The sequence below is a fragment of the Rattus rattus genome, chromosome 8 (genome assembly GCF_011064425.1).
Source record: "Rattus rattus isolate New Zealand chromosome 8, Rrattus_CSIRO_v1, whole genome shotgun sequence".
Classification (NCBI taxonomy): Eukaryota; Metazoa; Chordata; class Mammalia; order Rodentia; family Muridae; genus Rattus; species Rattus rattus.
The window spans coordinates 40,271,665-40,288,635 of record NC_046161.1 but is presented as its reverse complement, the minus strand read 5'-3'; the positions used below and the strand labels follow the sequence as shown (position 1 = coordinate 40,288,635).

The following is a 16,971-nucleotide window of genomic DNA, read 5'->3' as shown; positions in this document are numbered from 1 at the left end:
TGCCTGTTGATCCTGAGGTAGAACCCTCAGCCTCTTCTCCAACACCATGTCTGTCTGCACCCTGCCATGGTGATAATGGACTGAACCTCTGAACCTGTAACCCGCCCCAATTAAATGTTTGCCTTTGTAAGAATCGCTGTGGTCATGGTGTCTCTTCACAGCAACAAAGACTCTAAGACAGGACCAGAGGCCTTTCCATCTTTATTAAGTGGCCCCTAATATCTCTTTGGGCATTGGTATGCAGCTGGGGAAGGGGGGATGACTAGAAAGATGTTTGTGGGCTAGGCATGAAGACAGCAGGCCTCACTCCTGCCACATTCCACTGTGTGGTCAGCACAGTCTTGTGGGCCCAACTAGAAGTCAAAGGGGCCTGGAATGCAGTCAGGTGTAGAGCAGACACTTCTCACTCACACTGTTCAATTCTCCTCTTCCTCTTCCTCTTATTCTTCCCTTCCTCCTTTTCCTCTTTATCTTCCTCTTCCTCCTTTTCTTCTTGAGACAAGGTCTCTGTAGCATATGCTGGCCTTGAACAACTCCCTATATAGTTGAAGATGTCCCTAGATGGAGTCTCCCAGTCTTCTCCCAAGTGCTAGGGTTATGGGCATGCTGCATTGTGCCCAGCTGTTTTTGCCAATTACTACCCTTGAGGGCAGGGGGAGAAGCACAGGGCCTTTGTGCTTCTGATGTCCAGCTTAATATCACTGGAAGCGTCCAAGGTATTTGGTTCATGTATAAATGCTTGGGGGCTGGCAAGATGATTCAGTTGGTAAAGACTCTGGCTGTCAAGAATGATCACCTAAGACTAATCCCCAGAACTTATGTAGTAGAACGAGAAAACCAATTCCTTAAAGTCGTTCTTTGACCTTCACATTAACACACACACACACACACACACACACACACACACACACACACACACGTTTAAAAATTTATAAAAAAATTAAAAAACACTTGGATAACATTTTATTTCTTAAAAATACAGATGTTGGGCTGGAGAGATGGCTCAGTGACTAAGTGCACTGACTGCTCTTCCAGAGGTTCTGGGTTCAATTCCCAGCACCCACATGGTGGCTCACAACCATCTGTAATGGGACTTGATGCCTTCTTCTGGTGTGTCTGAAGACAGCTACAGTGTACTCATATAAATATAATAAATCTTTAAAAAAAATGCCTAGTGGAAAACGGTTTGGCAGTGTCTCAAACAGTGATATGCACAATTGTTATATAACTCAGAAAGATCTTCTGGTCATAAGTTCAAGAGAATGGAAAGCAAGCATCCAGATATTTAAACACCCATGTCCCTAGCAGTGTTCTTCCTAACGTCAGAAAGTGTGAGCGCCCACAGATGAAAGATGAGAAAACCATGGTGGGTGCACACAATGGAGTACTCCCCGCCCTTAAATAGGGTTACATTTCTGATGTAAGATACAACAGAGATGGAGAGGTGGCTCAGTGAGTGAAAATGCCTGCCACTAGGCCTGAGAAACTAAGTTCAACTGTTGGGTTCACAGGGTAGAAGGAGAGAATTAACTCCCACAAGTTGTCCTTTGACCTCCATTTGCACACCCTGGCACATATATGAACGCCCGCGCGTGCACCCACCCACCCACCCACACACACACACACACACACACACACACACACACATACACACACTCAATAAATGTAAAAAATTCATGTCATCAATTTTTCATCTTCTCTTTCCAAGGTATGGTGGCCCACACCTGTATTCCCAGCAGTTGGGAGCATGGAAGCTTGAAGACCAGTCTGGGCAACATGTAGAGAGAGCTTGTCTCACATAAACAAAACCAACCAAATAAAACCCAAAACACAACAACAAAGGATGCAACATGGGCCAGGTGTGGTGTGTGCACACCTGAATTTCAAGCACTTGACAGGTGAAGGCAGAAGGATGGCTACAGTTCTAGGCCAGCCCAACCAGGGCTACATAGAAATATCCTATCTCAAAAAGCCAACCAACAAACCAAGGAATGAACCAATGAACCAACCAACCATCCATCCAACCAACCATCCAGCTTGTCAGCCAGCCAACCAACCAACCAACCAACCAACCAACCAACCAACCAACCAACTAACCAACCAACCAACCAACCAACCAACCAATCAACCAATCAACCAACTAACCATCCAATCAACCAACCAAACAACCAACCAGCCAGCCAGCCAGCCAACCAGTCAGCCAGCCAGCCAGCTAGCCAGTTATCAAACAAAACACTCAAAAATAAAAAATAAAAAATAAAAAAAACAAGTAAAAACATGACATGGATGAAGTTTGAAGATATTATTTTATAAGAAATAAACTAGATGTGAAATGGCAGATATTGAATGACTGCACTCATATGAGATTACCAAAATCATCAAATCCACAGAGAAAATAGAACGTTCTAGAAATGAAGAGGGACCCTTGCAGAGTTGAGTGAATGTACTTAATGCTGCTCAAATGGACATTTAAAATTACTTAATGTGAAAAGCTTTATGGTATGCATTTTTACCATAATAAAAATACAAATACCTGGCCAAATTCTGACAAGTTCTGATTTGACTGAGTTGGTGAGATTCTGGCCTCTGCAGTCATTAGCCAACTCTTCCAGTACATCTGTTGTGCAGCTAAATCATGATCACTAGTCTAGCTCTGGCTGTTGGCAGACGGAAAGTCAAGGGGCAGTCTCTGTTAGCCTTCCGGAGGGGGCTTCCCAAACTTTCATGTGCATATGCACCACACCCCTGGCATGAAACTTCTAAAGATGGTCAGTGGCTTTAAGGTGAGGAGTTACACTTCTTATAAGACTAGTGAGGATGATGCTGTTGTCTTTGGACCACATTTTGAAGATCAAGGCACTCAAGGTGGCTTCGTCTGTAGGGGACAAAGGTGATATCTAGAAAGGATATACAAAGATTTAAGTTGATTGATCCAGGTCTTCATTTTGCTTCACTTTGCTGAAGATGAATGACAACAAATAAGGAGATCTGGGTGTGTCTAACAGGCAGCCTTGCAGTAGCTAAGGAGCATGGTGTATGGGGATCTGGGTGTGTCTAACAGGCAGTCTTGCAGTAGCTAAGCAGCATGGTGTATGGGGATCTGGGTGTGTCTAACAGGCAGCCTTGCAGTAGCTAAGGAGCATGGTGTATGGGGATCTGGGCATGTCTAACAGGCAGCCTTGCAGTAGCTAAGGAGCATGGTGTATGGGGATCTGGGTGTGTCTAACAGGCAGCCTTGCAAGGAGAATGATGTACTCAACATAAGTAGCAAGTAAAATAGTCTGGGTTTTGTACAAACTTGAGTCCTATTCCTCTTCTTCTTTCTCTCCTTTCTCTTCTTCCTCCTCTTCTCTTTGTCTTCATTCTCTTCTTCTTCCTCCTCAACTTCCTTTTTTCCTTTTCCTTTTACTCTCCATTTCTTCTTCTTCCCTCTCCTCTTCTTTTCCTTTTCTTTGTTTTCTTCCTCCTTTTCTTTTTCTTCTCTTTTTTCTCTCAATTTTTCCTTCTTCCTCCTCTACTCTGCCTTCTGATCAATGACAGGACCTTAAACTTACTATGTAGCCAAGGGTGATCTTAAACTCCTGATTCTCCTTGTCCCACCTCCTGAGTGCTGGGCTTACAGGCATGCGCCCTCACGTCTGGTTTATGGGGTGCTGCAGATTGACCCTGGGCTTCATGTATGCTAGGCACACATATTACCAATTGAGTTACACTCCAGCTTGGCCTATCTGAATTTCTAGACCTTGTGCATCTTAATAAGGGGGAAACTCAGTTGAACAGGCATTGGGCTGGCTCTGTTTGGCTTTCGGTTGCCTCTCTCATTCTTCCTCTATCTATATGATCCTACCCAGGCCAGAGGAGCCTCCCAGGCTGATCCATCTCTTTCTGCCATGACTTTGTCTCCCCAGAGAGGGATGCAGTGTTCCTATCTCACGCATCCTGCATCAAGATTCATCTGGAATCCACTGCTTACCTGCTCCAGTCCTGCTTGTCACAGGACGGATTCTTTTGATGGCAGCATCTCATGAGAAGCTGAACTGAAACTCAGACTCTAAACAGAGGAGCACTGGGTAGTGTGACTCATGGCCAAGAAAGCAGACTCTGAAGAGCTAATGAGTCATTGTGATTTCTTCCTTATATTGTACACTTGGAAGAGTTTCCTAACCTCTGAAATCCCCGGCTTCCTTGTCTGTCAAATGGGAATCCTGACATTTGCCTCCTAGATCAACACTGAGGCTATAAGGCAATGCGATCAATGCACTCTACTTAGCTCCCGCCCCTCCCCATGCCAACCATAGTGATCCACAGTATGTTCTTATGACAGCCCCTAAAAAGGCTGTATGAGTTAGTTCTTCCTGCCTCTGTTCTGCTGGAGTGAAGTATGATTCATATTTGTTTCCTAGTGTTTAGAGAGCGGGGAAGTGTGTGTGTGTGTGTGTGTGTGTGTGTGTGTGTGTGTGTGTGTGTGTGTCCACTTTGTTAATCCTAGGCAGAACTTCTTGGTTTGATTGTTGTGCCTGCAGTTCCACACATGACCAGCAGATGGTGCACAAAGCCACGGGAGGTGTCAGGTTCTGAGCTGGCACCAGGGCCTTGGTTTTCAACCACATTGTCAGTCCTCTGGGGTCTGTTCTGGGTGTGGGGCTGAAATGGGCCCATGAATTTAGAACTCACTCAAGAGTCTTTATTCCTTCCTTTACCTGTTAATATGGTTGTTCATATTAATTTCTGGACATCCTGCATTTCCCAGGTAGGGTCTCCCTGTGGCCCAGGATGCTTGGTATGACCCACCTCCATGCTGCACACTCCTCCTTCTCCCTCTGTGTTACCTGTTGGTCTCTACCTCAGTCCTCTGTCATCTTCAGAGAGAGCAAGTCTCAGACCCACCTTCCTTCCAGATCCACAACCCTGTCTTCCCAGGGTGGTTGACAGCATAGGAGCATGCGGGCTTCTGATCTGCTGCTGGCCTCCCGCGCACCGCTGTTCCCTCTCCATTGCTGCCCCAAACCTTTATGGCTACAGTACAGCCAAATCCTCTATTTCATACAATTCTTGTCTTTCTCCCTGGTTTTTGAGTTGCTGATTCCCTCCAAAGCTGGCGTGACACCTTTGACTCTCTGGTCTGATTCTCCTGGATATGCTTCGTTCGTTTCCCCTGTCTTTGAGCCCTTTTCGCAATCTGACCCCTGGTGATCTCTCCCCTCCCTGTGACCACACCGTGCTCTACCTCAGCCCAGAGCTTTGGGTGCGGGTGGGAATCCCCAAGAAGTATACAATGTATACTTATGTGTACCTTTCATGTAACCGTGTCTGTGGTTCATGCAGCAGCTGCGCTCACACCCTTAAGCTGCCCGGGCTCTCTTGAAAGAGAAGCCAGGGGCCTCCCACTGCCAGCTCTGGGCTTTCTAGCACATACTAGCTGAGGTTGCCTCATGGCACGGGCTATACACTCCCTTCCACCTGCAGACAAGAAGACTGGCTCGGAGGGGTTTAGGTACTTGCTCAAAGCCATGGAGCTGGTCGACTCTTAGAACCCAGCACGGATCTGAGAACAAAAGACATTGCTCAATGGCTGCACCCTGGCTAACTGAAAGCCTGTAGAAGAGTTTCCAGCATGGAGTCAAAGCCGGAGCCTTGTACAGAGGTCTCTCCACCCTCCCCACTGGCCCTCGCCAGATGGGAAAAAAGCCACCATGTAGAAACATAACCTTTATTGCACACGGCGCTGGGTCTTTTTTTCATAGAAAAAGGTATTAGCACATAAGCATCTGCAAATTGAAGCAACTCCCGGTTTTCTTGGAACAGTAAAATCGCATGCAGTGTCTCTGAGCTGGGATTTTGGTCTTTGTCAAAATCACCTAGTTGGGAGGGGGGGTGTGAGGAGGGCAGAAAAATTGCTGTCTTTGTGCCTCTGTCTCAAAAGAAGGTGAGAGAAATATATAGATATATAGATTGTCGCTGTGTCCCACTCTGCCTATATATGTATATATCTCTCCACGCGTATTTCGTGGGGTGGAGGATTTGACTTGTTTTGTGCCCTGGCTTCATGGAGAAGAAGAAAATAGTTTCATTTGTACAAAAGAGTTCTATGTACAAGTGTTCATGACTGGGGATTTCTTTTTGACGACGTCTTTCTTTTTTTGTCTGTGAACTTAATATAAATAATTCAGCCACGTTGGTGTGTGAGGGCTGGAGGTGCAGAGGTCCCAGTGTGGAGCCCTTCTCCGGATGTCAGTTGTCCTACACCAGGGTGTAGGATTTGGAATAGGCTCCAGCCCCCTGTTTCTGAGAACGCCCCACCCCTGGGGTGCTCATTTCGAGTAGTGAGTCCCTGGAGCCCCCCATTTTGGTGTGTGGGCCTCCGGCCCGTGGAGGTTCAGTGCTGGGGGCCGGAGGGGCAGCACTAGGAGGAGCAGAGGGCTCACTGGGAGTAGGGCCAGGTGCTGGGGGTGCCGTGCCAGCTGGGGGTGCCGGCATGGCCAGAGTCCTCTGAGGTAAGGTGGCCGTGGCGGTGGCAGCGGTGGCCCCTGGATGGGGGAGGCCCAAGGGCTTGCTGGCAGGGTCCAGAGTGAGGTGCCGGGCCTGGGTATGGTAGGCTCGAGTCAGATTCCTCATGGAGGCCTCTCGGGGTGGGACCACAGGGCAGGGCTCCCGTCCATCTGCCTTCCGGAAGAAGGCCTCTGACTTGGTATACAGTGGCAGGTTACAGTAGTCACCTGAAATCACAGAGGCAGAGGATATCAGAACCAGAAACACACTCATTCAATCCCTGTCTACCCTCACCATGAAGGGGATGACCACTATGTAATGAGCCCCTCCCATGTGTCAGTCACAGAAGAGAGTATCGTACAAGTATGAAATCAGTTCAGAGAGGGGGAAGTGAGTTGTTTTAAACCACAGAAATGTGAAGAGGTTAAGCCAGAACGTGTTTCTGAGATGCTCTCAAGTCCTAGGTCTTGCATTATTGTGAGGGAACCGGGTTGGGCAGGCAGGATAAGATCTTGATAGAACCTAGTGGTGCTGGGGGGGGGACGGGGGCAGAGCAGAGGATGCGGGCGGAGCACTCACTCTTGTTGGCTCGGTGAGGGATGGGCACAGCCACGTTCTTGCCCCTGTCAGCATCCTGCGGCTTGGGTGGAGAGGCAGTGAAGCGGCAGATGCCAGGCTCTGAGGGTGTGCTCATAGACGTCATACTGTCGGCATTCTCGTTGGTGCCCGTGGTCATCTGGTCCGAGGAGCTGTCCGAGATGAAGCACTCTGTGATTTCAAACTTGGCGTGCTGCAGCTGCTCCTCCAGCTTGGCGTGCTCATAGGCCCGGGCCAGCTCCTCATAGGTGGAGGAAGCACTCTCAGTGGATACCATGCTGTTTCTCCCTTTGTCTGGAGACAGAGGAGGGATGGCATTGAGAGGAGAGAAGGTTATGGGGTGGGAGTGGTACTATCTCTAAGTCATTTGAACGCCTGGCCATGAGGACAACAGGCTTAAAGATGCTGTTCTCCCGGGGGAGGGCGGTAATGGTGTCATATGTGAGATCTAGAGAAGAACAGAATATTTTCCAGCCTCAAAAACAAGCAGCCAACCCCTGAAATATCAGCTTTCTTTAACAAATGTCCGGTGCACCATGATTTTTTCTGTTTTTTCCCCCTCCGAGAGATCCAAATAAAATCCTTGACTAAGCAGAGTCAAATGTCCCTTTCCCAACCCCAGCCACACGGCATCAGTGGCTAGCTGGGCAGGAAAGTAGTATGGATGTTGGACAACAGGTAGAAAGGAATTGGAAGAAAACGAGGTGAACCATCAACAAGGGGACCTGGGGCAGGGCGGATGGGATACAGGCAGGTCTCTAGCACACCTGTGTCTTGGGATAGACTGGCACTGTAGCTGTCGCTCTCAGTGACAGTGACACCATGCTGGGAACCCACAGTGCGCCAGTCGGAGGTGAGGGTTCGGGCAGGGGTGGAGGCCTGGCACTTGGTCAAGGTCCACTGGCTTGAGTACCGGTTCCGGGTGCTGTGGGCTGATTTCACGTTCTTCCTGGATACTGGATCTACACAGAGGGAGGCAAGAGATAGCACCCTCCAGCCATGGGCACTTAGCACAAAGAGTGGGGAGCAACAGTGGAGGCAGAAATGGTCACAGGCTCCCACCCCCGGGGAATGTTGGTTATGCAGCTTTCCTGACTGTGTGATTTGCTCCACAGAAAAATGGCAGAAAAACTGTAGGAGGTGGGTGGCATCCTGACCCCCTCCCCCACAAGATTCCTTCCATGTGGGGAAGAATAGGATGCTCTGTTCTGCTGTCTTATAACTGTCACCGCCTATGTCCTTGATGTCTGAAGTCACTGTTTGCCACAGAAAGCCCTTGGAGAGCATAAAGACCCAACCCTTGACCAAAATTTCTAAGTAAGGTAACTGAGAGCCTGAGATAGGGTTAGCAACGCCCAACGTCATTTATAACTAGAATGTCTGTGGTCAAGGTCTCCAGACTCTCGACTCGAGATCTTTCCCTTTCTTTTGTATTCTCTCTCTCTCTCTCTCTCTCTCTCTCTCTCTCTCTCTCTCTCTCGTCTCAAAAATGAATGTTTTTGGGTGTGTTCATGTGTAGAAGTCAGAGGTTGATGTCTGTTGTCTTCTAACTGCCTGGGCTTTTGAGATAGGGTCCCTCACTAAAACTGGAGCTCAGCAATTTGGCTAGGCTGGCAGGGCAGTGAGCTCTAGGGATGTGCTTCCACCCAGATCCCCAGAGCTGGTATTCCAGATGTGTATGTCTGCCAAAGCCACCAAGCTTTTGCAGATGTGCTTTAGTGACTAGGGAAGCTCTCCAGTCCACCCACTCCCCTTCACTCCTTCCCTTCCTTCTTTTAAAAAAAAATTAAAATTAACTCCATTCCATGCAGAGTTAAAAAAAAAAACCCTCCCCAACTTGTTGGCATCAATGCATACTGGTTCCTGGCCGGATGTCTGACATGTCGATGAGGGGTCCTGTGCTCTGGATAAGGGCAGGATGATGCAAAGAGACACCAGTACAGAAGCTCTGTGGGTTGACAGCTTGGCTGAACTCAGCATCGGTTACAGGAATGGTGGCTTTGTCATCTCCTAGAGGGAGAAAGATAATCACCTGATGTCCTCTTCAAATATTTATATGTCTTTATCCAATGCTGAGTTTCAGAGAGACCAGAGGCTCTCTCTATTGGAAGAAGGGGAAGGTTGGCCCTTGAGAAGAGCTGTAGTGAATTCCAGGGCTGCTGAGTGAGGGGTGCTGTAGCTAGATCCTGGGCACAGCCCCGGGGCTTGCCATTGTCCTCTACAGATGGTGGCCTGGGGAAACTCACCTAGAACAGGTCACTCACCCAGCTGCTTGATGCCCTCCTTGTCCTCAATGAGCAGCTGAACCCTCGGGATGTCAATGTGGAGCCGTGGACCCTGGGGTGGCCCTTTCACAGGAGTGTCAAAGCTTCGGTTGTTCTTGCTGTGGAAGAAGGAAATGAAGCGGTTGGCTCAGGAGCCAAAGAGAGTCGGGGTAAGGGGCTCTGCAGATCAAAGAGAGAAATGGTCGACACCCCGTTGGGTGGCTCCAGTATAGGGGAGCAGGGGGAGAAGGAGGAGGAAGGGGAGTGGGGGGAGGGGAGCAAAGAAAAAGCATCTAAGTGAGCCCTACCTTATCAGCATTTCTGCCAAACTCTTTGCATCTGCAAGACAGTAGAGAGAGGTAGCAGGGTGAGAATGCAGTTTGAGCAGGAAAAGCCACATGGATGAAGTGGCGACACTGTCTAAAATGGCATTGGTCTAAAGAGTGGAAGGAGCAAGACAAGGTCCACAGAACAGCAATGGTAAGGTTTCACGGTTTCCAGTTTGCTGTTGCCTTAGGTCTGCTGCTTTTGCCTTGGTTGTTTCTTTTGTCCTACCTAACAGAGAGCTCATCCCAAAGCAGAAGGGGCATCCCCAGTGCTCTGTCTATTTCATGAACCAGCTGTAACTTAACAAGATGCTATGGCGTGCTGGAAACAGACATAAATGAAGGATCCTGAGCTTTCCCTTGGGAAAAGGGGAGAGAGTCGGATGGGACTGAGGTGGTTATCGAGAGGCACTGGATGACTGAGCTCTCACACCAGCTAAGAGACTTTACATCTTTCCTCTAGAGTAGTGGTTCTCAAATGTCCTAACACTGTGACCCTCTAATACAGTTTTATATTGTGGTGACCCCAACTGTAAAATTATGTCCTTGCCACTTTATAGACATAATTTTGATACTGTTATGTATTGTGATGTAAATATCCAATACAGGGGTCATGGTCCTCAGGTTGAGAACTGCTGCTCTAGGGTACCTGTGCCCCAAAGTCCATGAATGGATTTGAGGGTTCATGCTAGACCTATCTCAAGGGAGTCTTGAACCTCACTGGGACACTTTGGTGATGATACTGGGACGGGAGGCGAAGAGTCTATCTAATGTGTTAAAGCCCTGAAGCTGAGAGTGACCTGTCAGACTGGAGATCGTCCTATGGCTGCATCCACCCACCCACCTACTTAAATGTCCAGCCAACCACTTACCCACACATCAAAATATCCATCATCCATCCATCCATCCATCCATCCACCCATCCATCCATCTATCCATCTATTCATCTATCTATCCATCTATTCATCCATCCATCTATCCATCCACCCACCCATCCATCCATCTATCCATCCATCTATCCATCCATCATCCATCCATCCATCTATCCATCCATCCATCCATCCATCTATCCATCCATCCATCTATCCATCTATCCATCCATCCATCTATCCATCCATCTATCCATCCACCCACCCATCCAACCATCTATCCATCCATCTATCCATCTATCCATCCATCCATCTATCCATCCATCCACCCACCCACCCATCCATCTATCCATCATCCATCCACTCATCTATCCATCTATCCAACCATCCACTGATCCAAATATCACTGCATCCAACTATTTTTTTTGAAACGTTCTTGTGAATTCCAGGCTGGCCTCAAACTTGAATTCCCTTTGTAGCGAGGATAATCTCAAACTTCTGGTTCTTCCACACTAACATCCCAAGTTCTAGGTTTACGGGTATATACCGTCATGCCTAGTTTATGCAGTGTTGAGGATCAAACCCTAGGGTACATGCATGCTAGGTAAGCACTTCCAACTGATCTATATCCCCAGGCCTCCCATTTAACTATTTAATCGCCTACCCAAACAACACTCCACATTGACTCACTGGGTAACAATGCATTCAATAGCCAACCATTGACTTATACATCCAACCATCCACACCACTATGTAACCACCCATCCACCCATCCTTATAATCCTCCACTATCCCACTATTCTTCTAACAACATATATGGATGGCTATATCATGCATCAAATTGTTACCTGTTATCCATCAAGATACCCATGCTCCCATCCACTTACCCACTCAATCATTTATGTATCCAAACCTTTACCAAACCATTCATCTATCCATTCTTGTATTTATACTATCAAACACATAGCCAATCATCCATTTAAATGTTCAATCATCATCCAACTATCGAAGCACTCACTTATCCAGGTATTCACCCAGTGATCCATTCTTCTATCCTCTCTAGTCTTGAATACCATGGAGAGGTTAGCAATCCCCTCTTCTGTGTTACTACCGCCCCCTGGTCTCTCACATTAAATTGTGAGCTCTGTAAGTACATGGCTTGCCCCTTCTTCATCTCTGCATCTCTATCCTTCAACAGTATCTATTCTGCATCAGACTCTAAATATTGAGTAAGCAAACATGAAGTAACTAGAAGGTTCTAGGTCTGTCAAGGAACATGCGAGTCATTCATGCCAGACTATGGTATTCAATGTTGAAAGGGGGAGATATTAAAATTACCCCACATTTGACCAACATGGGAACTTCCTGGCCAGGAATTGAACAGGGCCCTAGGGAGATATATTTGCCAATGAATGTGGAATTATTTGTATATGTTATAATCCATATGGCTTTACCAGTTGTGGACCTGTATAAATGTCAGCCCTAGTTGGTGCAGGCACAAAATCCTGGGGACACAGAGGAGAAACTATGCATAACTAAGGAGACTTATGAAGGTTTGAATGGCAGCTATTCCTTTCAGGGGACACAGGCTCTGTCTCTTGCCCTGGAGGTTTTGTGGTTGGGAGTCACCACCCTCTCTGAAAGCTGGTAGAAAAGTCCCCCACCTCGAAGCCTCTTCAGTCGTTTCTCCTTCCTCTTCTTTCTTACAACAAAGAGCAGCGCCACCCCGAGGGTGGCCAGGATGACCGGACAGCCGATGGTGAACAACTTCTTCACATCATCGCCTTCTCCTTGAGCAGACTTGATGGGGGGGATGGTGCCTGGATTGGGGGGCAGAGAAGAGAATCAGAGGATGCTATGAGCTCACAGAGTTCCACGGGTGGGGAAGCCTGCTGATGACTTCTGTTGTCCTTGGTCTCCAACCCCCCACTTCCCAGTCCAGAGCTGTAACCCTCCCCTCTGCTCCCCTAAGTGTTGGGTCTACCAGGACAGCCATGAGCAGTTACACAGCTTTTATGCTGTATTAATGACTTTCTGGTTCTGTTTTAGAATTGTCCTGATCTCAGGGTTATTTTTTCTGCCTGGTCAGGTTTTATGTTTAATCCTAGAGTGGGGGATTGATGGGATTACATTCCCACATCTGGCTGGGCATGGGAGGAACAAAGCAAGGAGAAGTCATGTGGGGGATCCTGCAATCTCTTCCCCCGATGGAGACTAACTCCTCTGTCCCCCTCCCCCCACGCTGTCCTTGTTACTCCCTCCGCATGCAGCATTTTCTGTCTCTGGTGCCTACAGGAAGGCAAAGATAGACTCTACCAATATAAACCTCTGCCAAACCCCGATCCTTGCCTGTTTCCCAGGCTGTGTTAAGAATCATCTTCTACATGAAGACTTTCTTGTTGAGGTCTATCTCCTGAGACTGTTTCCTAAGTATGTAGGTGGACTTAATTTAGCTTATGACAATTGGACCCTAAGCTTAGCTTAGCTTTAACACTCTCTCTCTCTCTCTCTCTCTCTCTCTCTCTCTCTCTCTCTCTCTCTCTCTCTCTGTGTGTGTGTGTGTGTGCATGTGTGTGTGTGTGTGTGTGTGTGTGTGTGTGTGTGTGTGTGTGTGTGTGTGTGTGTGTGTGTGTAGCATCTCTATGAAGTAGACACCAGTTAGGTGCTCACCAAATATTCACGTTCTTGCTATATTTCCCAGACTTCCTTTTAGTTAAATTAGGGTCATATGATTAGTTGGAACAACAAATGATAATTTTTTTCTTAGCTAGAGCAAAGCCCTGGGTTTGGTCCCCTGTGTGGGCCACCAGGCTCTAAGTATCTGTTACTGAGAAACAGGCCGTTTATCTTGACTACTACACTCGGCTAGCGGAGTCATCAGGGGGCAGGACCTCAGTTCCATCCCGGCTTACCCATCCCTCTTCATCTCTCTGAAGCAATGCACAGTAAGCATTGCATCTTGTTCAAAGACTTTCACCTGGCTGTCAAGACTGGCCACCAGTAGCTCCTCCCACTTAGCCACTTGCTACCAATCAGATGGCCCCTCTGTCTTGTTCCTTAGACTTCTACCCTGGGTTTATTCCTCTCTGCTTCTATTTGTCATTTTCTTTAGATAGCTGGGGGCTGTCCCATCCCATCCTCTCCAACTCACTGCCATCGTAGTCCAGGGTGGCAAACTGGGCGGTCTCATTGCCACAGCCGGCACTGTTGCAAGCCCTCATGCGGAGCTCATACCAGGTAGCCTCTCGAAGTTCTGTCAGAAACACCTCTGTGGAGCTGTTGGCTCGGACGCCCTGCCAGGCCCAGGTCCCCTTGGGCCGGTACTCCAGGACAATGGCTGTGATGGGGCAGCCCCCATTGTTCCAGCCCTGCAGGTTAAGCCGAGCATGTGTAGAGTTGATGTGGGTGAAGAGGTGTTGGTCTTTGCTGAAGGAAGGTTCTGGGGGACCGGAAGGGGGAAGAGAGATGTTAGGGGGCCCTAGAAGGAAGGAAGGGGTCTTTCATCTATCCCGGTAGGCTTTTCCTGGGGCAGTTGGGACTATAGCAGGGGTGACCCAGGAGTGGAGGGGCAAGAGGAGAAAAGGCCCTACAGTAGGGTCTCAGCAGTGAGGGATGAATGATGGAAGAAAGGAAGGGTGCCAACCCTGTGACCCCCCTTGTAGTTAGGATCTTTTAGTTAATTAGTTAGCTAATTAATTTTTATAAAGGTCCTAGATCAGACTGGCCTCTAACTCTCTATGCAGCCAAAGATGACCTTGAATTTTTTGATTCCCTTGTTTCCACCTCTAAGTGCCAGGATTAAAGTTTTGTGGTGAAGGGAATTGAACCCAGGTGACCATGCATAGTAGCCACTCCCCGACCTCCAGATCAGTTTTGCTTGGTGATGAGCGTAGCAATGGGACCAAGGTTGAATCCCCTCCCCTCTAATCCTCTAAGCACTTGGCTCCCTTTTCCCCATGGTATTCATGTGTCTGTTCCCACTAACGTCATGCTTCTCACCCACCCACCTCCCACCCGGGCCCTGCTCTTTGTTGCCACCCCCGACCTGGCCTCACCCCGCCCATGGGTCTTGGCCTCGATGATCTCGCTGATGCGCCCAGAGCCCACACTGTTCTTGGCCGCCAGCTTCACCTTGTACCATGTGCCACACTTGAGGCTGTCTAGCTTGAAGGAGCGCTCGCTGGAGCTGATGAACACATCCTTCCACTCCTCGCTGTTATCCACAGAGTACTGCAGCACGAAGCCTGCAGGAGGGGGTGTTGGCTCGAGTGGGCAAAGCAGAGAAGGGCAAGACAGGAGAAACCCAGCCTGGACTCCAGCAGAGGTCATAGACATGGGCGTATGCAAATGAGATTCAAAGCTGGAGGCCATCCGCTGTAATGTTGGCTGAGCCTGGGTCTCTCCATAGCTCGAGCATTAGGTTTAGAGAACTGGGAGGCTTAAGACACTCTTTTAGGAGGGGGGAGGAGTCCCTGACCAGCAGTGTCCCCACTTGGGAAGAGCTTTTTGGAAGTACACTTTTAATGAACCCCGAGCTGCATTCTTACAACAATCTTTGCCGAGTCACATAGACCCGAGGCACTGATGTCATGTTTGCCTGCTGTGAAAGACTGGGAAACCAAGGTTCGGAGAGAAAAGCACACTAGATCCGTTCTACCACAGATGGAGGGGGTAGGCGCACTTTCCATGTACTTGAATGCCTCAAAGTCTCAACCACCCTTCAGATTCTCAGGGATTACGGGACCAAGTACTAGAAACAGGTGAATAATTCCCTCCCCTCCTTACCTCTGATGGAGCTGCCCCCATTGTCCCCTGGAATCCAGGTCAGGGTGATGGAAGAGGCGGAGGTTTTGGAGACAGTGAGGCGGGGCTGGTCTGGGGGAACTGCAAGGGAAAGCCACCAGCTCTCAGTGGAAAAGGTATGGAGCGTCTCATCAGGAAGGTACCAGTCTTCGGTCTTCCCCATCCCTTCCCATCCCTCATGCCTCCTCTCCCTTTCCCACCTCATTTCCACCAAGGTCTCCCCCCACCCCCACCCCCAACGCCCAGGGTTGGCTTTCTCTGTCATTCGGTCTCTTTAACAGGTCGGGATTCCTGTCCCTTTCAGCACTCAAACCACCTGCTTTGCAGAGTCTCACCTTGTTTTTTTTTTAATATTTTTTTTAAAGATTTATTTATTGTATGTGAGTACACTGTCACTGTCTTCAGACACATCAGAAGAGGGCATCGGATTCCATTACGGATGGTTGTGAGCTACCATGTGGTCGCTGGGATTTGAACTCAGGACCTCTGCAAGAGCAGCCAGTGCTCTTAACCACTGAGCCATCTCTCCAGCCCAGTCTCACCTTGTACCAGAAGGTTGACGATGATGGTGTCAAAGCCACCGGTGTTGGTCGCTGTGCAGGTGTAATAGCCGGAGTCTTCAGCCTTCACAGCGCGAAGCAGCAGTGTACCGTTTGTGTGGATGAGCCGGTGTCCATCCAAGGACACGGGGATGGCTGAGTCTTCACTGTCAGACCAGGGGATGGCATGGGTTATGACACACCCTCCCTAGTCCTGCCCCACTCCCCACGGGCAAGGGCAAATGGAAGAAAGGCGGGGGAGGCTTGCAGGGGATGTCAGGCTCTTGGGGTTTTGTTCTGTATTTCCCAGGGATTTCCGGTGAGCTTCTGTCTTTTCGCCCACACAGGAAGAAAGTTATGGTTGGGGGAGGGGAAGTAGTGGTTTGGAAACTGCTGTAAGCAGTGTCCTATGCCCTACAGGCCCACCACAGGGAAGAGTGAGGGCCAAGCAGCTGCCTCTCTCCCAGGATCCATACCACTCCTCCAGGCCCTGCACATACCTGTCCTTGGTCCACTTTACAGCCGGGGCTGGGTCTCCCACGGAGTTGCAAGGCAGTCGGACATCTTTCAACCAGGGTGTCGTTACAGTGCCTCCAAAGGAGATGATCTTTGCTGGGGCTATAGAGAGGAGAACATGAGGGCCAGACTGCCTTTTACCCTTTACCTTCCCCCTAGCCCCATTCACAGGGCTTCCAGCATTTACAGTGCAAGTCAGGGGAGACTTTTGGGTAAACTGGCTGCTTTGGTGGAGGTGGTCCTGTGACAAAATGGGGACAAGGACTGGGGGGACATGAGTTCTGCTGGTTTTGAAGAAGATAGTGGGTGATGAGGTCTCCCAGGATTTCATGCCGTCTAGGGAGTGATGGTGTTCTAGTAGGGGCAAGGCACACAAGGAGAAGGGCAAGTTGGGTAGGAGAGGCTGTGTGTACACGTGTGTAAGTATGAACTTGTGTGAATTTGTGTAAGTATGGCACAGGTACAGTAGTTCCAGTTCTACCTCACGGGATAGCTCTGCTTGTGTAGGAGTAGGTTGTATTTAATGCCCACAGGGGCAGAGCACAGACTTTCTGCCAAGAGCTCTCAGG

At 48.8% G+C, this 16,971-nt stretch overlaps 1 protein-coding gene across 1 annotated transcript in view; it reads right to left on the bottom strand.

Moving 5' to 3' along the window:
- Positions 1-5,696: 5,696 nt before the first annotated feature.
- Positions 5,697-16,971, bottom strand: part of Dscaml1 (DS cell adhesion molecule like 1) — a 120,671-nt gene continuing 109,396 nt past the window's right edge. The window contains exons 21-32 of the mRNA XM_032911461.1: positions 16,387-16,504; positions 15,890-16,053; positions 15,330-15,428; positions 14,600-14,788; positions 13,696-13,983; positions 12,209-12,364; positions 9,659-9,689; positions 9,351-9,469; positions 8,944-9,096; positions 7,854-8,048; positions 7,069-7,380; positions 5,697-6,716 (exon numbers count right to left, since the gene is read on the bottom strand). Coding sequence (XP_032767352.1) covers positions 6,241-6,716; positions 7,069-7,380; positions 7,854-8,048; positions 8,944-9,096; positions 9,351-9,469; positions 9,659-9,689; positions 12,209-12,364; positions 13,696-13,983; positions 14,600-14,788; positions 15,330-15,428; positions 15,890-16,053; positions 16,387-16,504 — 2,300 coding nt within the window. The 3' untranslated portion in view covers positions 5,697-6,240. The remainder of the gene's footprint in view (positions 6,717-7,068; positions 7,381-7,853; positions 8,049-8,943; positions 9,097-9,350; positions 9,470-9,658; positions 9,690-12,208; positions 12,365-13,695; positions 13,984-14,599; positions 14,789-15,329; positions 15,429-15,889; positions 16,054-16,386; positions 16,505-16,971) is intronic.